This window comes from Pyxicephalus adspersus, chromosome 2 (assembly GCF_032062135.1).
Source record: "Pyxicephalus adspersus chromosome 2, UCB_Pads_2.0, whole genome shotgun sequence".
NCBI classification, from domain to species: domain Eukaryota; kingdom Metazoa; phylum Chordata; class Amphibia; order Anura; family Pyxicephalidae; genus Pyxicephalus; species Pyxicephalus adspersus.
Window position 1 is genome coordinate 86,531,397 of NC_092859.1, and position 24,635 is coordinate 86,556,031.

At 35.7% G+C, this 24,635-nt stretch overlaps 1 protein-coding gene across 2 annotated transcripts in view; it reads left to right on the top strand.

Annotated features, from left to right (window-relative positions):
• The window catches only part of MYRFL (myelin regulatory factor like), a 50,241-nt gene extending 41,864 nt beyond the window's left edge, over nt 1–8,377 (top strand). For both annotated transcript variants that reach the window (XM_072401356.1, XM_072401357.1), the window contains 3 exons: nt 3,929–4,037; nt 7,465–7,539; nt 8,232–8,377. In XM_072401356.1, coding sequence (XP_072257457.1) covers nt 3,929–4,037; nt 7,465–7,539; nt 8,232–8,318 — 271 coding nt within the window. In that variant the 3' untranslated portion in view covers nt 8,319–8,377. The remainder of the gene's footprint in view (nt 1–3,928; nt 4,038–7,464; nt 7,540–8,231) is intronic.
• The last annotated feature ends 16,258 nt before the right edge of the window (nt 8,378–24,635 follow it).

Sequence of the window (24,635 nt, forward strand, 5' to 3'; positions counted from 1 at the left end):
AGTATAACTAGGGGGTAAATATTTTTTTAAATATACTACTGATATATATAAAAAAATATATATATGTATTCACACATACATCTTTTTTCAGTTTTTACATTATAGTTATTATACAGAGTACCTCAATACCCTGTACCTCAATATCACTGTTTATAACTATATTGTATAAGGTAATATTTACTGATCCTATTAACAAACTCTAGTTTCTGTGTAAAAACAACATTTTGTTGAACTGAATCCAGGAATTCATTTTCTTCTGAACCAGCCGCTCAGGAAAATATGTGCTACGGAAAATGTTAAGCTTTTTTGTATTTTTATGAGTTACTAAATAATAATCCAATCTCCACAATACCAGTGAATTTTATTTTGTGTGTACATCTGTGTGTAATCTCAGCCAAAAAGATATGCTCTATAATGTGTTTGTCAATGTGCCATTTTGATATCAAACTGTTAGATGAGAGATGTAAAACAAAGAGTAATTAGAGTGAGGTATATATGACAAACTTCTGTAGCTGATCCCAGATTTAGATGATATTACTAGTCAAGTGTAAAGCTCAGGCTGAGATAATTAGGCTTTGGGGTCAGCACAATTATACATGGCACACTGCGAAGGATGACTTGTGCCAAGGAAAGAGTTTTACATACATCAGAAGAAAAATAGACTGGCAGTCTGCAATTGTTGTTTTTTTGCACTCATGCTAACCCAGATTTAGATGGCCATTGAAAATAGAAGCCATAAGGATTGCTACTCATGATTTGGATTTGAAAATTGTGGGTTTACTGCGCAGTCTTGCATGATGTTGTGCATTGCACTCTGAAATTGATGCTCTTTTATCTTGATGATAAATGTAGTTAACTTGGCTAATAACATTTTCTCAAGATCTATTAGCTGGTGGTACAGAAATTCTGATAATCCAGTAGGCTCAGGCAATAATATTAGGTCTTTAGATTTACCCATTAAAGGGGATTTACATGACAAGTATAGGGTACCTCTAATTAGCTAATGCTTTGATTATTATTGCAGAATTGATTTTTGATTTGATATTCACAATTTAAAATGCTTGTCTTTAGTGGGAAAAAGATTAAAGAGACCTGTGTATTTGACTTAAAGTGTAACTAAGGTTAGGCTCAATAAAAAGATAGTCAAACCATACAGCAAAAGTAAAAAAAAACATACAATACAGTAAATAAATACAGATGTAATAAAAATTTTTTTTGTTAATAATGCAAGATAATATGTATTGAAATGATGTTATAACATCTCAACGTCCCCTAAAGGAGGCATACAGCGAAACACATCAAGAACTAAAACAAATTGTGCTTTACGAATAATAATTGATGGACTATGGTTTAGTCATTTTTGGGTAAGCTATTTGCTTGGATGCACTAGTAGATCTTCGTCTAGTTGAATTTTACAGTGACAACTTGTGAAGTTTGTAACTACCTATATAATTGAATGAGTAAACTTCTTGGTTATATGCCACAAAGAAAAACCTTCGTTCTCAGTTTCAGCCACACTCATGCTACATTGGGATTTGAAACTAATCTCCCTTCTTGTTATAAAATATTTGCTGGCAGTATATGTAGAAAATAAAAGACTATTTTTCAGGATCAACAGAAAATAAAAATATAGGGCTTATTTTTTAAAGTTTTCTAAGGCTGGAGAGGATACACTTTCATCAGTGAAGATGGGAGATCCAGCAATCCTGGAATGGATTTCTTCAAATTAAATTTCTATTTGCTGGAAAAGAAGAGTTTTTGAGTATTTGAAGAAAATAACAGTGGTTCTGTAGCTCATTGCCTATGTACTGTGGCCCGGGAGTAAGGTATCTTGGTGAGCCTTGAGGACCTAAAACTGACCTCCAGAAACAAGGATTTACAATGTCCTGGAGGGCTGTGTCCTCTTTGGAGACTGTGGTAGTGCTATTGACAGGCTGCATTATATGGACTTGGTAATGACACATTTTATCCTCATGTAAGCATAGCTGCCCCTTGCCACATTGCCGTTTGTCTTAGCAGTTGACGGGCACAAGCATTTGTTGAGACAGTGGTTTGTCAGGCTCCACAAGTAATGCATGAGAATCCACCACCTGTAACTGCTTATCATTGAAATGATGTTATTTGTTTAAGTAATAAGCAGTTGTGAAAAAAGTAGTAAGACATAAACATTTGTGTAGTGCTGCAGAATAGGAAACGGTTCATGTCAGAATTCAAAAAATAGTTCTATATATATATATATATATATATATATATTATATAAAATTACAGATTTCATATTAATCCACATTAAGCTGATCTGCACATGTAGTAGAGTAGAGAGCTTCAATAGGATGTATAATAACTACTTCCCACAATTTGTTTCACTACAAATTTTGCCCAGCCCTGAAGTGTAGCAAACATAGTACCATTTACACTATTACTAGAGTAAGCCATCAAAATGTCATGGAAAACAAAACCATTACTTAAAGAAACTGGTGGAGGCCTAAGGTAAGCTCTAAATTCTGTATGAATTAATGTTATACTGTTGACATATAAACTAATAGGGGCTACTTTAGACTTAGGGTTGACCACAGTTTTCTATAGCAGGCTCAACCACACTCCCGACCACTCCTGTTGAATTTGGAGCCATTTTCAACATGGATTTGCACACAGTTGCAGTTGCGGTTGATTTTCCTCCTTTTGTTGAAGAACTGGGCTGTAAAAACAAAGGGCAACACGTGTAAATACATTTATTTGCGGTGTGGTTTGGTTTTCATGGGCACATAGCAGCATATTGTTATGTGCCTGTGAACTGTTCACTGTGTGGTTTTCCACTGCAATTGTAAAGGTAGCCTAAGGTAGGGGAAAATTGTATTTAATTTTGCTTGTGTTTATCAGGTATTTACCAAAAGTAGAGAGCTCTCTGTCTGCAATGACCAAAAATGCATTTTTTATAGTATTACAGCGTGATGGAAATTTCTGAAACTAGTTTTGTTGTTATTTTCAGTAATCTTCTTTATTGTTCAGTTTCTCAGACTTTTCATTCCCTTAACACATTGTAATCTACTTGTTTTGCCATTTAAATCCCCATCATTGCTACTGTTTGTTCATTTATGCACAGAGACACGTACAGCCCAATCCCCACTTTGATGTCAGCTTTGTAAACCTCTAAAGAAAAACACTCAAGAGAGCCCTTGACCCAGATGTTGTCTCACCCATTTCTCAAAAGGATTGTAAGGAAATATGGTCCAGTCTCTTGCTCTGGTAGCATTACCTGGTACAGGCTGTGGGATAAAGCTAGTTTAGTGAATTTAACGGAGACATTGATTTAATATCAAAACAGTAATTTGTTATATGGAATTTCCTGACTGTGTACAATATATGAAGCTTCCTGGTATACATTGTATTCTTCCACATAGTATTACTATTTTTTTTTTTTGAACCTAGTTAGGACAGGGATGAAACAGTTTTAGCACAGAAACAAATCACAATATTAGAATAATTTACTATAAGGTTTTTGTAACTATGTGTCACCATATGGAAAACGTATCCATTACTTTTTACCAAAGTGTTGCTAGGATAGGAAACATGAACAGTCTCTGATATTTTTTTCCTTTTTTTGTAAAACGCTGCAGTTTTTCTTATTTGCATTTGATTTATGTCATGTGGCTAGATAAGACAAAAATATTGTTTGGTATAGTTCTTTAAACAAGCGTACAGAACAGTATATAAGCTAAGGTGATCTGTAGACCAGTGTGGCTATAGAAAATTTGTTTAAATTTTTAGGTTATGAAAGGTAATAAACAGAGCTTAGTTTAGTATGACTATACTACACTAATTCAAAAGTTATCCTAAAATATGTTTTTGTTATCTGTAACCTAAATACAATTCTCTATTATTCCAGTGCTTTTCCGTTAATTTTTGTATTGTATGCTATTTCTGCTTACAGCACTACAGAGCCACTGATTGTCTACCAGTGTAAGGTAATACTGGGAAATATCTGTAACAGAGGTATTCACACAAGGAAAAGAAGAGATGATTCTCCAGAGGCAACTCAGGTAAAAATAATGTGTGAAAACTGCATTAAAAATCAGTGGAAAGAATAGCAGATGTTACAGAAGCCATTGTTTTGTCATAGTCAGTGGGAGCATGTTAAAATCCTATTCGCATTACTTCCATCACCAGGTCTTAGGACTCATTTGACAAAATTTCTATTATCTTTGATAAGTTATTTTGTATAATAATAAGGTCTGGAAGACCCAACAGTGGCTAATGTTCATAAACCAAAGAAGGGGACAAAGATAGCAAGATAGAGCAACAGAAAAATAAGAGGAAGAAGGAGGCAGACAGAAACACCTCTTCTGATTAATTAAAAATCTTGACAGAAAGAGAGAAAATAAGCATAAACCTTCAGTTCCATGGTGACCTTCATTTAGGTCTTGTGGAAGACTCTGAAATTATTATTAACAGTGCATGGTATTTTTTGTCAATGATAATTATCAGGTTTAGTTTGAAATCCACTGAGTTTAGACTGAGTTTGGATGTCATCCAAAATTTGGCAATGGAGATGTGTGAGATATGTCTGTGAGGAAGAGCCAATCTTGTTAATCAAGGCATTTACAGATGTTTTGGAAAGACTGACCCAGGAATCAAAAAAAAAAAAAAAATAGGTTGTAGGTTCTCATCCAAAACCTGCGTATCTTAGTCCAAGTGACCACCAAACGTGTACATTTGACCACAATCTTGGCAGTATAGAAGGAAGCTGGTGGATTAAGTTTAGATACTCTTTCAGGTACCATGTACCAGGGTAAAATGTAATTAGATTTAATCAATGATGTGTAAGCAAGATAATGAATAAATTGTATGCTATTTCCTGCCAGCTGTTTGTGTGAGAAAAGCAAGTTGGCTTCCCATAAGTGTATATAGAAAGGTTCACCAGTGCTGAGGGTGATAAATATTGAAAAATTGAAAGCAGGTGTTTTCAAATGATGGCCCAATAAGAGAGGGCTCCCATTCTAATTTTGGCTCTAATAAATGATGAAATCTGACAATATTGAAAGAATTCCTCCAGGGAAATCTCCTGCTCAGGAGTCATCAACTTCCTTCTATCAAGGAAAATCTCCTATTCTTGAAAAATCCTTTTTTATCCACTATCAAAACTGGTCTAGGATTGTAACTTTAACAAAATTTAGGTGTCTGGTTTGCATATAACACATAAAGGAAATTATTAGGCCAAGGGATCAAGTCATTACTCTAGAAGTGAAAAAGTTTAACTGGATATAGGACTAGAACTCCCAGAAAAGTGTCTAATTAGGGCTGAGACAGCAGTGGGAGCAATTGTAAAGTGTACTGTAAAACTCTGTGGGTGTGGGTAAGTCTGTCTAGGGTTAATTTAATTTGGGAATTTCATGGAGCCTTAGTTTAGATTATCTAGTAAGAACATCCTTTACTTGTCTACCCATTAAAAAATCTGCAGCGGGCCAACCTGTAATAATTTTTGGCTTTAGTGAAGATTTAGTTCAGTGTGAAGCAACTCTTTGCATGGGAGAAGATCAAAATGAGGATTTGTTTTGTTCTAAATGAAGTTTATGATATTCTGGTAACTCTTAATAGGTTGCTTATGAATGCATTTAATACAAGAAGACATTTGGTTCAGGGTTTCCCTTATCATGGCTTTGGGCACTTTTAATGAGTGATGGGGAGGGAGTTTCCAGAGCATTGAATGACAAGGGATCCTGATTTTGACCAGCTACAGTATGTCTGAGCATATTAACTCATCCCCCAGCAAGGCCTCATTAAGCCACCACTAGACATATGTAGGCCACTCTCCCAATCCTCTGCATTGGGATCCTGACAGGGAGGGGGACAAAGGAGAAGGATATAAATGCATGATCTATTCTAGAATACTTGAATAAGTACTTAAAGGATAAGTGCAATCCTAAAAAGTTGTCACAGGGACAAATGTTCACATTGGAGAATTCTCTCTCGCCTCTATTATTTGGGTTTCCATTACTTTGTCTCCATAAAAATGATCACCAGGACAAAAAAAGTAATGAATCTCTCCAGGAGGGAGACAAACAGCATTAAAATTTAGCAAAGATTTTCCTACTCTATACTAAATGAATATTAATTAAAACATATTTAAAAATAACAAAATAATATTAACAAAAAAAGAAACATATTACTTTTACATACACTTTGAGTTACACAGTGCAGCTTGGTTATAATATAATTATATAGTGCAGGGAAACATGGCAGCACAGAGATTTACAAAGAGTAGAACAGCAGTTTAGACTTTTACTTGTAAATGCAATTTGGTATATTGCAGGTCTGGATAGGGTTAGGTTAGGTAAGTTACATTTGTGAAAGTTGGTAATTGCAATTTCACTGACTTTTAATTTGAGAATTGTTTTACCTACACACAATTTGAAACCTATGTAACTTTCAAGAAGACAAACCTTGGTTAAAGCAACCCTGTTGTTAGACAAAAAAAAATAATGTTCCCTTGTTTTGTTATAGTATAGGAGACACAGTAAATAAACCCTTCTAGTATGTTTGCAGATTACTGAAAAAGAATATAGTAAATGTATGTAGTAAAAACCAAATTAATGTTTTATTAAAGATCTCCCACCCCCCCCAAAAAAAAGACATGGTTTTAAAGACATGTCTTCTTGAAGTTGATATCGAGACCTTGCCACAATAAAGGCAATTATACAAATTTTTATACTGCATGTTCACATTCACAGCTCAGTATGAAGATTTAGTCTTATTTTTATATATTTGTATTAAACTACATTAATATATTTTTTTAACTTTTCAAGCTGTTCTGCCTTGCTTCTCAAGGCTGCAATGTTTTGCTTTCATGAGCTAGCACTCCAATGTACTCTAAATGCTCTCTGCTAATTTGAAATTTCAAAGCCTCAATGTTTGTAGTCTTTCATCAATTATTAGTTAATATCAAAATCCTTGGCTGTGTTTCAAAAAGTTTTCTTTTATGTGTATACTCAGAATGAAAGATTTAAATTTCTAGACTTAAAGTTTGCACTTTCATTGTTACCAAGGGGAAATACTGTCCTTCGTTTAAGTTATTTAGGCATTTAAAGTGCTCATTTAACTATTTTTGGAGCCAATAAAAGAAGTTTGACATAATATTAGGGTCTGTGCTTTTGGTTGCTTCTCTATCTATGGGAATGCAAATACAGATAAAGCAGGTCAAATGTACCTACAATTCTTCCTGAGTGATCTCAGAAGTATCTTAAACCCATGGCAAAAATGTGCGAGTCTGTCTAGAAGGGTCCTGGCAGATTGTCAAATTATTTAGGAGTTTTTATTTTACTTGTAAATATATTATTATTGTTTTAAAATACATGCTTCCTGTGGTTGTTATATAAAGTGTTGTATTATCCCTCTTTGGAGATTAAAGTATATTTACCTAAATTACTTTGTAACAACTCTTTTTCATTCTTGTGCCATGGGATTTTTTAGGGTCTTCAGCATCACTGGATTCTTCCTGTAGCTCATCTTTTTGACAGTGAATACCACTTCCGAGTGGCCACTCCGGTGAGTTTCACTAAATGCTTCAGAGTACAGCTATTAAAGAAAAAAGTTATCCATGTGTAGAGAGAAAGAAACAGGAAAGACCAAATGTGCCAAGTATTCCAAATATTACATTTAGAAATAGTTAGCCACTGGGGAACAAATGCCTTATTATTATGTGTATTTTTGTATGATTTAGGATTTTTAAGTAAATATTTGCTTAAATAGCTTGCTGTCAAGTTTTTTTTTTTTTTTTTTTGGTGTCTCTGCCCCTGCTGGGAAGATTCGCCCCTCTATTTGTGATTATTATTATTAATATTATTAATATAAATAAACAGGATTTATATGGCAGCAACATATTACACAGAGCTGTACATTAAATAGGGGTTGCAAATGACAGAAAGATACAGGCGCTACAAGACTTATCTCCCTGACCTACAGAAGGAATCTAAAAAGTTTCATCGATACATGGTTTTTACCTGTAAAGTCTGCCATAAAACTCAGCCCAGACACAGGGAATGGAGAACCAGTATTATTTTGATTTAAGATCTGTATCTTGGTGCACTTGAAGGTTTTTTTGGGCTGTACAATGTGTCAATGTGTATTACAGCGTATGTTAACATGTGTTGCAATAAGACAGTCTATTCATTATGTGTAATGCATTGCCATATATTGTGGAAATGCATGTTTAACATGGGTTTTCATTCTCTTAATAGGATTTTGCAAATTGCTCAACGGATCCAAACTTTGCCGGAATCCTTTACACAGACTATCATTTTTACTTTTATCGAGAATGCAAATAGAACTCCAAAACAACAGTTGTATACTGCTAAACAATTACAATAAATGATTACTGATGTTACATTATTATTATTTTTTAACTGATCAATGTAAAATGAAGCAAATAGAGTGAAGTGTAAATAGACAAGGTGCCTTTAGATTTCAGAATATTTCATTAGATACAGGGTCTCTTTTTGCTTTACACAAATTTAGATTTAGATTACATTTGAGTCTTGAAGATTGTACAGTACTTATGAATACAGTAAAGGTGGTGTAAAATATTGTATATGAAATTTTTGGTGACAAGTCACGTTATTTCTAATGTATCCTGCATGTTTCAGTTCAAATTCTCGAAAGTAATCTTGTTTTACAAAAGAAAAATCTATACTGCTTTAATTTCTAAACATAAAAGTGAGAATACAGTTTATTGCTTGTCAACTCACATGACAGATAGGTCACCAGCACTCAACCAAAAGAAATGCCAATCACAAACATTTCCTGATGGAAATCAAGTAGTGCCATTGAAACACAAGGACCTGGAAGAATCCCACATGGGAATGTCTATGTAATGTTCGAGTCCCTGTTTTATAAATAGAGCCCATGGATTTGGAAGATTCCCACAAGGGAATCTTTGAGGGAATGTCTGTTTTATAAAGATAGCCCGGAGAGTCTCATATGTTATGATTATAAAAATACTTGTTACTTTACATTCCACTATTTTTGGAGAAAATGACCCAAAACAAGCATTACTACTTACTATAAGACTTACTACAAGAAAAGTGAACTCCCGTCTGCCAGACAAGTAGAATTTTTAAGAGAAAAGGCAGCCCCAATATTGTTTTTTCGTACCTAGCTATTTATTTCACAGGCCAATACTTTTCCTATGTAACTGAAGTTTTATGTTAATTGTTGATCAGAGAACCTGGCTGGCCACATAGTGTAAAAAGAATTACTACAGAATATATATTATTACATCATTCTTTGATTTCAATTTACTATTACATTTTTTGTAATCATGTCAATAAAGGTAGGGGAGAGTCATTTTGTACATGATATAAAAACATCCATGTAACCATTACTTACTGTTCATGTAACTCAGCATTTATTCCTATTACTACACTATTACTGATCATTTGATTTCAAAAGTCAGATGACAAATCATTCTCCTATAGAATTATAGTGACTTGGATGCATGCATCAGTTTTCATAGAGGGAAAGCAGTCACAAATCTGTAATATTTTCTATTAAAATCCTTGCAATGTACATAATCGTTCTAGAAACAATTGTTTTGTTTTTGTGTAACTTTAGTTTAGGATTTAATTTATTACTTGCAGGCCTATTAGATGATGTTTGTGCTTAAGTTGTTTAAACAACTCTAAAAAAAATTGTCATCAATAAAACAAGAAATTATACACCTACATCAATGTTTCACTGATTTCAAGTATAAGGTAAATAGTTGTAAGGAAATGTACATGTTATGCTTTGGATATGTTGAAGTGTGGTGTGCTAGGTTGTGTTTTTTTTTCTATGAACCCTATGTGCATGAATGCCAAAATCAGGAAAACTAAGATAGCTAGTCAAAACAGGGAGATCTCCATTTTTCAGTATTAGATATAGGCATTGAGAGGAAATCTCTACAAAATGTTAATAAAACCCATAGACTACCTTTTCCTACCTTTTGACTACACATATATCTATGCTGGCTGCCTGTAGTAGGTAAACTGGGTATTACTTTCTAATATGTAGATGAAAGAACCCTGGTGTTCAAGATTTAGGTAGCTGGTCATGACCAGGGGAGGGAGACCTTCTAAACCACCTGTCTACATACTATGTTGTTTTAGTATCTCTACCCATGTTGTGATAACAATTACAACTTTCAGACATGTAGGATTGACTTCTGTGAAGACTTTCTGACACCAAGGATGGTTTCTAACTTACAACAACTTTCTGACACCAATTATGGTTACTTACAACTAACTCAGGGTGGTTACACAACTTTTACAACTGCCACCCTGTTCTGGGGCAATCATAATTTTCCTTATCACATTCCTTGGTAATATTATTAGGCTGACGTGCCATGTAGGTGGATATAACACTCAGAAGAACTGAAGAAGTGCCTTGAACAAGCCACAAAATATCTTCAGCATTACAAAAAAGGTCTAGTTGAATGTGATTTACTACTACTTCTAACTTTACATGTTGTGCATTTTAATTATGTTAGTGATTCAATCTTGTTTCTGTTTTAAAACCATAGGAGGGCCTGGGGCAGAGAGAGGTGTTTTGTTTAAGGGACTAATGCAAGCAATTGTTCTGTTATGGGGCCCAGGTTCGAATCTCTCCTCCAGGACACTATCTGCATGGAGTTTGCAGGTTCTCCCTGTGTCTGTGTGGCTTTCCTCCGGGTACTCCGGTTTCCTCCCACATTCCAAAAACATGCAGTTAGTTTAATTGACTTTCTTCTAAAAAAAAAAAATTGACCTTAGACTGTGGTAATGACCTATTACTATGGTAGGAACATTAGATTGTGAGCTCCTTTGTGGGACAGCTAGTCACATAATTATGGACTTTGTAAAGCACTGCATAATCTGTCAGCGCTATATAAATACTGTGTAATAATAATAATAATAATATGTAAGCTGGACGGTATTTAAAAGTGTATACAGTGACAGTTGTTTTTTTAGGCATAGTTGATGTGCACTTAAAAAAAATAAAAGTTAATAATAGAGAACTTGCTTACTGCCTTGCCCTAGTCTGCTGATTGAACAAATGAGCAGTATAACTATACTTTTTCAGGTTATCACTATGCTTACTTTCAAAACAAAGCTAGGTACACACTTGCAATAATTATCATTAGAAAACAAACGACTAACGATTATACACGATTATTTTGAATGATCGTATTGTGCACAATTCTGTACATGTAACAATATGATCGTTCAAATATAATCCATCAACAGTGTACACAAGCTAGATACGATCGTTTGAACGATGCAGGAAGTGAGATCTAAAAGAGAAAGTGTACCGCAGAACCATCCACAATCACTTAACGACCATACACACAATAGATTGTGAACGATCGTTGATCAATCAGATCCGCTGGGATGGTCGTTTGTTTCCAGCAACAATCCATGTTTGTCAGCGTTGTACACTTTTTTTGTTGACGATTATCGGACGATCGGTCGTTAGTCGTTTGTTTTCACCGATAATTATAGCTAGTGTGTACGCAGCTTTATACTGGGACCTCTGTGCAATACATTATGAACTAACTGGCTCACAGTGTTTGACTTCTCTCTTCTAGCTTGACCCTTAATGATTATAAAAAAGAAAAACAAACAAAAAGACCAATTTAATTTGTTTTCTTAATTTAACACATAACTTTCATTACCTGCCTGCAAATGAGATTTAGTTTAGAATTTGACTTTGTAACATTTAATGAATAGTCATGAAATGCAAAAAAACATACCTGCAGTGCTACCTCTAATGCATGTAATTTAGGATCGATAAGACCACACTAAAAGAATCCTGTCCCCAGGTACATGCACATTACATGCACATTAGTGAAATTACGGTGCAGCAAAGATGCCTTCTGACTGCAAATACATTTGCGGAAGGATTAAGACATTCGGATTCAAAAAACTTCTATAGATTTCACAACCTGTATCTGAAACTGTTTTAGAAAAATATGAATAATTTACTGTTTTACAGAAAAATAGTATAATACAGATCCCTGGAGTTGGCAGGATATACTTAGTAATGGTAATCCAAAAAAAAAAATCCTGGCATGCCTGTTGTATTTAACTGCAATCATGACCTTTATATTGCATTTTTTGTTACATTTCATTTTCATCTTGGTGATACACCTGGGTTACTGTAATTCACATTAAGTGTATTAGAAAATGACATTATTGCTCAGAGGCTTAAAGTCCTGAGCCGCAGCTGGCATTTCTGATGCTCCACTAAGCATTATGAGATGTGCATACTGTTTTAATCCGACTGACTGGCAAATCAGTTGCTGCTTTTTACCGCTGTGACACAATGTTGCCCTAAACGCTTGTATACCTGAAAGATGCTTTCATTTATTTTTATGGCAGGTTTCAGTATTCAGAATTAGTGACTAAAACACCAAAATAATATGAACGTTTTATACATGATGCTAATGATACAACAGTGATGTGACACTAACACGGACTGAAATAGAGAACATGTTTTCATATATATATATGGCTTTGGGGAATTTTAGATATGCATCATGGTTTAAGAACCTGACCCAAAGTGCCTTCCTAGTGTGAATAGGCCTATTGGAGTGCATCCTATTTACCTTTTGTTAGAAAATCTATACGTGATCCAGTTGACCCATTGCCCTAGGAAGAGAGAGTTAGTGAATATGAGGCATCATTTTTTCACATAGTAAATTATTATGAACATTAATATTCAAGGAGAGTTAGATGCATCCCTGCTGTGTAATCCTCCAATTTCCAAAGTCTGAGTTCTTCATGTTATCCTGCTCTGCACTCTGCATATCCTATATGTCAGCTCCCCAGATAAGTGTTCTTCAAACTGCTGAAGGATGTTTAGTTATGACTATGAGCACTGAAGCATTTGCTGTTATAGCTTCCCAAAGCAAAGTGGATAATATACAGAAGAACATAAATGAGAAACAAAAGTAAGCAGAGTGTATGAAGACTGAAAACACAGACTTACTGTAGTGATGATGCACCATATGAAAAGGGTAATAAAGTCAGGTTAGGGAGAGGAATAATTAAGTTTGCACAAAGAACTACATTTGCCTTTGAGTTTTTACATTTACAGGATATGAAATGGGGGTGGGTATATATGGCACCCTATATCTGTATCACAAAATAAAGGAAAACTTGTTTCTTATAGGCATCAATGAGAATGTGACTCATTCCATGACATTGCTGGACCAATTTGCGCTTTTATCAAGAAGGTCCACAGTTCTGTCTAAGCTGTTACTCAAAGCATGCACAAGACTTTTCTTTCACTTCTGGAAGTTTAAAGGAGTAGCATGGTAATAAAAGAAGGGTAAGTATATGAGTCTTTGGAGGTCTGCATTAAAGTTAACCTGGTATTTTGACCTACATTGGCATAGTACATGTTCACTTGAAATTGATCTAAATATTCAGATCTTTAAAAGGCAGAAGACAGGTCTCCAAAAATCTGCCAGTAGCTAAAAATAAGATGTTTAAGGGCATAAAATTATGTTCCTTGTTCAAGTTTCTAGGTCCTTCTTGCTCATTTGGCAGATGAGATAATGCTGATTTATTGTCTTATGGGCAGGAGGTGGGTTTTGCTGAATTTTGCAGTTTAAAACATCCTTTTTTTCAGATGTTGGTTAAGCTGATCATACCTATTACTCCATAAACTGTAAATGAGCTAACAGCTATTAATTTGTATCTAAACAGAAATGTGGGTGAGGGTAGGCACAGACTTCCCAAAATTCTTGGATTGCATTTCTTCATTTACTCACCTATGCTGCATCTAAATGATAGAAACATGCAAAAACTTTGTACACGAACAGTTCAAAGGTATTATTTAATGCCAAGCTGCTGCAGTATACAAGCTCTGTAATATTTTGGTAAACTTCCTGCTGATAATAATGTTATAAGAAAAGATTATCCTTGCAGCACTTGAAAACAAGCAAGAACAGCTGGCATTAAATTTGTCCTCCTATGTAAAAGTGATGTACTGCAACAAGAGGCCATACATCTGACCTACATAAGTGACAGGCACAACACACAACAGACAAAATCATTTCAGAAATTTGTTTTCTGGATTTATTGAGCAAAAAATAGTAAGGGCTAGTAATAAACAAATGATGGCTCTAGCAAAACTTAATGTGGGACCCCTTACGTACGCTGAAATATTAAACCAAAATAGCTCATCAGTATCCTGCTGCTAATGCTAGATTACATTTACCTAAGATAATACTATTTTTTTTTAACGAAAATGTATTTATTGAGGTTTCATTGGGAATAACACTAGGGAACAATTTTGAACAAACTTTTTTGTTCACTTAATTTTTAAGCTTATATACACTAAAATAGGTATACTAGTTATTGCCATAACATACCTGGTTTAATGTAGGAATTGGGAATTTCAATCTATAATTCAACTGAATGGCGACTATTCATCGACAGCTCAAAGCGGAGCTTAAAATGTGTCCTCCTTCACAATGGCAATATATGTAGGTCAGTCCCAATTGGCCATTCAGTTTCTATTTGTGAAGAATATGCAGACATAAAGAGAGTCTGTTAAGAAATGTCCAGCAATGTCATTTGCAGCAGCCAGGGAGAAATAAGATAGCAGCAGACTCTGCTTCCTTTTAGTTGAGCAACCCAATGTAAAATATTTTTGGCATCCCCAGCATACCTTGTTAGGCTGGGCACAGCTGAAGGGGATTCTAGATCCTAATCAGCTCCTGACTCAGTCCTGCACTCATTGGCTGCTGGGGCTTTATAGCCACTCTGCTCCCAATAACCACTGCCTGTTATAGCGTCTAGCTGGGTTTATCTGTGCTGGAGAGATTCTGAGTGTTTTTCTGTTGCTGACCTTTGCCTGTTCCTGACATTCTGCTTGAACTCAGCCTGGACCAACCTTTGCCTGTGACCCTGACTCTGCTTGTGCCTTTTTCTTTGTACCTCGTTTGGTGGACTGATCTCCTGTGTATGACTTTGGCTTTCTGGATTCCCTGGTAATTCTGTACTATGTAGCTGTGGGCTCCTGGTCAGCTGCCAGCCTATCCCCCAGACACCATCCCTTGCGCCTGTCCTGAGGGCAACCGAGTGCTGGGAGACTAACCAGTCTCCTGAGGCTGAGCGGGGGCTGCCATAGGTGAAGACTGCAGCGATGGTATGGTATAGATTCCAATGTCTTGGGGATACATATTCACATATTCTCTATGTGTTTCATAGCCATGCTACTTCTTTAGAAGACAACAACATAAAAGCTGAAAAATGACCAACTGTATGCATAAATATATGTTGCATAAATATATATTGCATAGCTTTAAAATATACCTAATCCATTTTTTATGTACTTACATATAGATGAACAGATGTGTACAAAATAGGTTACATGCAATAATGTGCGTTCCACCCACATACAGTGACAGAGAACAAGTATGAAAGATCCCTTACTAGCTGCGGAGGTATCTCCCAGTCCTGGCACCCCCTACATTATAATATAAACAGAAATTTGGAGAAATATAGCGATCAATGGTTATCTATGTCTTCTTTAGCAATACTCCCACTATCCTTGTTCTTGTTGTGTAGAAAAGAAATATACATGAAACAATTTGAGGGACAGTTAGTGATATGGCTATGGACTTTGTAAAGCACTGCATAATATGTTGGTGCTATATAAATACAAAAAAATAATAATGTACTGTGCAATCCAATACAAAACATACAACGACACAATTAAGGTATCCGCATCCAAGTATTTTACAATTTACGTTAATAGATTTTAAAATACAGATATGATTTATTTGCATCAAAATTTGTATTATGTTAAAAACCATTTAAAAGCAACATGGATAAGTCTAAGTTATTGTTTGTTCGACGCGTTCCGTAGACTCTTGTCCACTTCTTAAGGAACCGACTTGAGATTTGTAATGTGTCTTTATTTCTCATGTATAATTCTTCCTCAAACTGGGTACAAACACAGAGCGAGCCTTTCAGCCAACAGTTTTATCTCTTCACTTGCAGCCATGTAGCTTGACTTGGTTTAGCTTGGCTTGTTCCTTTACTGCCTCCAACCACACAGAAAGAAAGAAAGTGGTTGGAGGCAGTAAAGGAACAAGCCAAGAACTATATCATCCATTTTTGGGGACATTTTGTGTTGGTATGGACCAACACAAAATGTCCCAGGTTCTGTCCCTGGTAAATGGTTTGCACTCTACACCTCTGCAATAGACCTGTTCCCTGTTTACTGGACCATATGCTAATATGTAGTACAAATTGTATCAGCCACAATTCCAACAGCCATAATATTGCATGATATTAGGATTTTGGCATACTTGGATTTGTAGTAACTTCTTTACATGAATCTAAAATATCCAAAATCCTGGACTGTACTGTAGTTATGCTTGGTTAATGAAATTCTTTTTAAAGGTTGTTATCGGAATTGGTAATAAAATACACAATATGAATGAAAATAATAAAGTAAAATTCTAGAACCTGGAAATAAATAGTGATAGACAGTAACATGACAAAGTAGCATAAAATCACAGATGGAGATCCATCTGTCACACACTTTAAATAGGAGATACAAAAAAATCACTTGAAGACAACATTTAGATAATTACATTCAGCCAGATTACTGTTCTGGTACATGACCACAATTCTTTTATATATAGAAAGGAACATGCAATCCAAGATCAAAGAAAACTGGGAGCTTACCACTAGAGACAAGTGAAATGACCCAAATATCTGTATTTGGGCCACAGACAGTAAAAAGAACAAAAACAAAAACAGTGGTTTTGATAATCCTATAAAGTATCCAAAAACTAAATTCTAAAAAAATGGCTATATATATATATATATATATATATATATATATATATATATAAACAAACCTAACATTTTCATGTTCAATATCCTGAAGTTTTTTTTCCAGGTATCATGCAGCTGTTTATTGCACAAGATTAATATACGTATCTCATTACCTAACAAAATACAAGGCAATATTCATGATGCATGTCCAATTCTATTAAATAACTTGATTAGTCTTATTAGAAAAGAATATGCGTGGGAGGAAATTTATGCTAATGAAAATGTACACTGAAAACACAGCTAATGTTCTTTCATTATGCAGAATCAATTTAATACAGAGAAAGAGCAAAAGTTAAATGTTGGACTAAACAGTGTAATGCATTTCATACACCTAAATTCTTGTGGTATTTTAATAACCCCCCCTAATCCAAATCATGGACACAATAGCTCCTGATCTAAGTGATTGGCACCAGCAGTCCCCTCATGCCTTAAAATTTATATGCATCAACAGCAAATGATTATTGATGTAGTAAGTGATAAAGCAAGAGTGAAGTTATTGTGATCTCTATTTTTTTTGGAAGATATTTAAGCTCTGCCTTCTCTATTAATTGAAGTGCAATTTTACCTTAAGTCAAAAAAAAGCAGCTGTTAAAAAAGACAAAAAGTTAGCTCTGGGTTTATCCCCACATACCCTCCCTGTGATTCATTCATTACTCTTCTGATTAAATGACACCCAATGTAATTGAGCCTACTTCTTGTGATCTCAGAGTGTCATGTCTTTGCTCCCTGCCCTGGACTCACTAAAGAATGCCCGGAGCCCGGATTTCTCATAAGGCCACTTAGGTCATGGCCCAAAGTCCCATGGTAATGAAGAGGCAGCATTTGTTTAGCATGTTATACATAACTGCTTCCAATACTTTTCTCAGGAATGGGGATATGTAGATGAATAAAATTTTAGATGGAAGTAGGGTACACTTGTGGGTAACTCCCTCTAAAATGTCATCATTACGGCATACTTACAACATAAAAAACTCTACCCATCAAAAAGCACTGCCCTGTTACAGATAACTGTCCGCTTCCCTTCAATGAAACCCAATATCTGGGTTTTTACTTACTTTTAATTATTTTTCTAACCTTAATTTCTTATGAATGGGGAGATGTAGAGACCCGAAGATGAAGTACGAATAACATGCCCCCTTGGCTATCTGTCACATGAATTGCATTTCTCACCATTGAAGAGTTATGGGGGTTCAAAGAAGGTTAGTGGCTACCTATAACTTACAGGCGCATTGTATGGTGCATCTAGTTTCTGCTTCAGAAATGGTGAGCAGGGAGCAATATTTGAATTCCAGCAATATATAATTTAGTTTTGTATCTTTTATGTGACCGGAAAGGTAGGGGGGGAGCGAGCTTCTGGTCTAGGGAGAAAAAAGTATGAATGTGACCATGGCTGCAGATAGTGGCATCACCTCTCACCTCATTCTGTAGCATTCACCATTCATTTAAGTTTTGAGCAGGTAAGCAAACTATTGTCAAAAAAGGCATAATGCCCTCAGTGTTTTACAAATTAGCCATACTATGTTTTGGCAGTACTGCATTACTTAAAAGTTTATTTAAAAAAAACGTTACAACCACAATTCTACATTCACCAAACCACCTCTCATTACTGTACCCCATTTTCCCCAAATAATCAAAATATAGGTATATATTTGATTTAAAAAAATTGCCCAGCCAGGGAGCCCTTGAACAGGCAGCAATAGATAAAAAAGCAGCAAAAAATCAGAGTATATAATCTAAGAGACAATAACTAAATATGTTGTTAGAGAGTGATGATATCCATGACTTTAAGATGGGAATATATCAAAAACTCTAAAGCACAACACAAGATTTACTCTGATACAAACAATAAAAATTTTACAGTTGCAGCTGCTGAAAAATTGTGTGGCATCCTAACAGTGTCAAGATACCATAATGGGTACCTCTACGGTGCAGCACTGGAATAGGTCAGGAAAGTTGTGAGCAGCTGCTAATGGTGGCAGGTATTGATTTTTGTTTTTTTGGGGGGGTAAAACTAAAAAGTTTAATCTGTGACATCTATGTGCTCGAGGTTTTCACACAAAGTTCATTAGTACAAGGAAAGCCAAACCAGAAGCTGCAGTACATACTGCACATGCTCCAAAACGGGAATCCCCATTCTGCTTATTTGTTACTTTGATAGGCTTCCTCTAATTGTTCAACCCAGAATCTTCTTAATGAGGTCAGGAGCCACAATACCACTTTGGTAGACAAATTAACCCTTTCTATTCTTTCCAAATTTTTACAAAAGCTTTTGCCTTTATATACACAATAATTCTTCAATAAGTAGGATGGGCTTTTTGGTTTAGAAAAAGCTGCACCCATCATTTAAACCTTCTACTTTTTTAAGGGTATATCTTCACATATGTTCTTTTTTATCTGTTTCAATTTTAAATTTTGCATTATTTTATGTTAACCAATTCTAGCCAGCAGGTACTGAATACGAGTCTTGCATTGCAGGGTTTCAGGAAGATGGTTTACTATTATACTGTTCAGACTTGAACTATAGAATCTCAGGTTACACAGAAACTCACACTATGGAATGACTCTGAACCCCTCTATCTCTTAAAAAAGAAATTTGTTTGGATCCCTCAGAAAGCAAGGATTTATTGCTGGGCTTTCTGGTTAAACAGCCCAACATGCACTGCGCACACAAAGCATCACCATCTTTCCATATGTTAAAACAATAGCTGTGAGGATATCACAGATGCCACTCAGCAAAAGTCAAGGACTGGATGGAATGGATCCCAAGTCTGTGTATTTTGTGAATTACACAAGAAAAGAAACTGTAGAGTCTTCACCTATACATTATTGATTGGTAGCCAAGCATATAAGAAGCAGCAACACTGAGATACACAGTTAGACTCTCCAGTGGATCCAGATGAAAAGTACTAGAGACTCATCATGGATAATAAGAAGAAAACGGTGAGAATGGAGAAGGTAGGATGTCACTGAGTGAGGTCATTGTGTTATGTCCAAGAAGCTGCTGAGTACTGTTAAGTGTTCCTTTATTAGATACAGTGTTTTCTCAGGATGCTATGAGTGTGTGCTTTTGTATAAATGGTATAAAAGCACAAAGCTGTAACTGAGACTAGAAAACATAAACTACAAAGACAATTAGCTGATTTCACATTTCACATAAAATACCACAAGCTATTCTAAAGAGAAATCCATTTAAGTTCTAGTAGCAAGCAGAGTCAACATGTGTTAGCATTCTATACTGAAATCCTTACACTTATATCCTTATATAACCCTGCTCATACTAGAACATTTTATTCTGAGGCCAAATGACTAGCAGGTAGCTGCGCTTAACCAAGCAGAAATGTAATATATATAGTGTCAGTGCTGAAGATGCTGCTGTCACAGGTAGAATAGCTGCACCTGAGCCCCTGAAATAGAGAATATTGAAAGTTTTCACGTCTACATCAAAAGGTGTAGGTGAAAATACATGATGATGTACTTATAACCAACGTGGTGTCATGTGCGGTCACAGCGACAGAATTATAGAATGTAAGCAAATGATCTAAAAAATGTTTGATGAGAAAGTGAAAAAAGGAAATTAGGAGAAAGATTTTTAATGCAAAGGGGGGTACTATATACATCAGAGAGCAACTGGAGCCAACAAATGTCCATGCAAGTCAACAGCCAGGATTTGAAGACTTGCATGTTACATACATTCTGGTTAGTAGATGCTGATCATTTGAAGAGTACTGTAGCGTACAATATACATTAATATTTTAATTCATATTTTTATATTTTTGTTGTTGTTTTTATATAGTATTTAGGTAAGGCTGGGTACACACATGCGATAATTGTCACTGGAAAGGATCTTTCCAGCGACAAAAGACTGCACGATGCATGAACGAGCGCTGTACATACACCACTGTTCTGCTCTATGGAGAGGGGAGGGGGAGAACGATGGAGCAGAACCCTGCTGCGCTCTCTCCTTTTCACTTTTATTACAATCGTTCCTCGTTTGTTGTTTATGGATCCACCAGGACACCCTTTACACACACAATATTCTTGTCTGATATCAGCCCCGAGGCAATTATCGGACGAGAATCATCTTACATATGTATATAGCCTAAGATGAAAATGTGTTGTAATAAACAAAATGCAGGGCAGCCAGAGTGGCATGTACCAGACAAATCAGGCCACAAACCACAAAGGCATAATTGGCATTCGCTTTTCATTATTTAAGCATTCTAAAACAAATGCCAGTTCTGTAATATAACAGTGAGCACTCCACAATATAAACTAAAACATTCCCAATGTATCTGCGTTGGTTTGTTTTGTATTGTATCACAACAGCTATGTTTGGAAGGTATTTGGCAACTTTCATTGCCAAATTCTAGCTTGCCAAATGCTTCAATGATAGTAAATGACTTTGCACCCTTAGCACACCTTTGGCGATTGTAAGGCTTCCAGAAAACCTTTGCTTTTAATTTATTTTCTTTTAGAAATAAAAAAGCAGTTTAACACAGTCTGAAAACACTGATACTATAGATGTTCTACATGCTTTAATTAAATGTTTCATGAGAGTTGGCAATCTAGGTTATACTAGACAAGTAAGGCTCCAATTTCCCGGATGACCAGAGACACTTGAAAAATTGTGCTCTACATCATGAAGCCCTGCATGCTTAGTTGAAGTCACTAGGCCAGATGATACCCAAGAACAGTATTGAATCCTACTTAACATCTCAAAGGGAATATGGCCACTCCCCACATTGCCATGCAGTCCTCCTCCAAATTTCCCCTGCCTCTTGGTCCAGAGCCAAAGCCATCGATTCTTTTACTTACCTTTATCTGGGGAAATTAAAAGTACCTTTATCACAGTTCCTTTTCTGCCATCAGAAAGCAATAGGATATCCACATAGATAGGTGAAGCCAATAAACCCTCTTTACTTGTAATTTTTGGATCAGAAATCTGGCCCGCAGCTTGTAATAATAAGGGGGAGAATTCCTTTTGTGCCCTATAACAGTGCTCATTTTGTTCAGCTAGATATAATCCACTTAATTTCCCCAAATGACAGGGAATGAAGGTGGCCATGTTTGTAAGGTCCTTACATAGAAGAAACAAGACTCTTAAAAGAAAGACAATCTTTTTCCAAGGATCCTTCTCGTCTCTATTCCTGAAGGGATATTTTATCTGCTCTTACCCTGATATAAAAGAAGAACTGTACTAATATCCTTCCTACATAGCGGAGTGACAGTGACAATGGGAAGGGCAGCCCAGACCCCTATACTAACCTTACCCTTTTCCATTGTTCCTGTGACCCAGGGAACAAGTGAAAGTAAATATACCTGTATATAAATATTTATTCCCTCTGGGCAAAAACAAGTAATAAATCCTTGCAGTGTGGGGAACCCCACTGCAAAGGTCACTATACCCAAGAAATCCTGAGATTTCCTCATTGAAGACGGTACAGAAAATATTTTTGTATAGATAATTTAAACTTTGATTAATTTTATAAAATAGATTACCATAATAGTCTCAATGCATCTTTCTCAGTATTAAGCATAGGAGCGTCTCACTTCACTGACAACTCTAATGTAAGTAACTTCAAGCACTGAGCTGGAAATTCAAGAGTTCTATTACATAACATAGAATAGTAAATGAGAACAGATTGTATGACATATGACAGTGGCTGAAGTAGCAACCTGAACTGCTGCCTGAGAGTAATGCCTGTATAATGCATGATGCATTCCCAGCAATCACTATAAACACAGCAGGTATTCAGTGGGCATTAAATATCACAGATACTTTATTTTTATCTCTCCCTAGAGGAAAAAGCTGACAAATCTGGATTTTTTTTTTTTATCACCTAGTCTCTACATCACCTATTCTTCTGCATCCTCATTTAAAGCTGCTGTACTTCTGCTGTCAGATTTACAGTGTTGGCACTATTAGGTTGCATAGCTATCCAGTGTAACAGCGAAATAAAGATTTGTCAATGTAATTTCCTTTTTTACAAAGACAGCATGCTGCACTGACTTGGCCTGGTGCAAGAGGTATATTACCAGCTTCAGGATATACAATGCTTTATATGACATATCTCCCACTGGAGCAGTACATAGTTACAAGTTTACAAGTAAATAAGATTTATTTGATTAACAGAAGAAACAAAAAACTGTGAAGGTAAGTATACCTATAATTATATTGGTGAAAATAGGATAGTAAGCAGTCTTGAGCAGTGTCACTTGCGATTATGATTATTATTATTATTATTATTATTATTTTTTTTTGCTATAATTGGACTAAAAAGGGTCTATCATTTTATGGCAGTGTTTGCAAGCATTTTTTTACAAGTGATTTCAATAATTTCAACTAAAACCTGACGTATGACTTGCATGTAAGTGCAGACATCTGTATGCTACACAGGTCATGATTCCTGGGTGTTAGATAGCTATAAAGTCCATGGGTATTAGAATGCTGGACATAGCACACAGACTATGGGTTCTTGGTACCTGTATAGCAAAAAAGACCAGTTCACCATAAAACACCACTGGGGAATGCATTTAACTTACAATTTATCTTTACTGGGAATGTCGCATCTATCAAATGACTGCCACTGCAATACCCCATGATGACTATGTATTGATGATGTAAGAACCCGATGGGTAGGGCACTGCAGTGAGATGTTGGTGAGAAGCACCTAGAGAAGCCAACACAGGGGAGCAGTGCCTAAGATCCTTAAAATCCAACCATGTTCTACCATGTATGTACATTGGCAGGAGGCACTGTAAGGGATTCTGGTTACTAATAATCTCTTCAAAACAAGTTAATGATCATTATAAATCTGCTTTTTATACAGTAGTCCCTGGGTTACATACACAATAGGGACTGTAGGTTTGTTCTTAAGTTGAATTTGTATGTAAGTCGGGACAGGTACATTATTTTAATAAATGCAATTTGGACAGATGTTTGACTCAACATTTTATTAGGCAGCTTGGTGTCAGTTACTGTATAAAATCATCACTGTGAGTTAATCACAAACAAAGCAAAAAAAAAAAAAAAAAAAAACTTTATGGAGCCTAGATATTCATTAATTTCTGGAGCAAGCTGTGCTTTGATATGTAAAAAAAAAATGACTGCGGAGTTTGTTTTGGTCATTAAAGAGTTACAAGAGGCAGCAGAAAGAGCTCACCCCCCTAAGATCACCCACAACCTCAGCTGTGTTTAGAAAAACATTTCTTCTGCAAGTCATGCGAATTAGCCCCCTCCTCCCTTCAAGCCTCTGTCCTGCACATGAGCAAGCAGGGAAGCCCCGTTCATATCTAGGATATATATATACCATATACCATATATCCGATGCCTTTTCTTGGGGACCACCTGTATACATAAAAATCCAGAATATTGTGTTTTATTATTGAGGTATACATGTGTCAAGTGACTCGCTCCCAAATAAAAGCTTAAAAAAAAGAAAAATCTCAGCACTTGATTCTTTCCTTTGTAGACTCCCCTTTCCAGCATTGAAAGGTATGTATATGGGGAGGTAGTGGTTAGCAGAAACAATTCAGAGTGGTGATGACATATATTTTTGAGTTTAGTCAGTGCCCATCCATCTGTGTATTATAGCAGCCAGGCTGACATTCACAACAAGGTCATGGAAGGACTTGATCTGTTGCCAGCTATCTCTAGGCTGTGCACTTTTCCACATTTAATAGCAAACCAATTTGTAGTGGAACACGGTAAATTGATTTGGTAAGCAATGTTTTATTTGAGATATTACTCTTCACGAGGGATGCTCT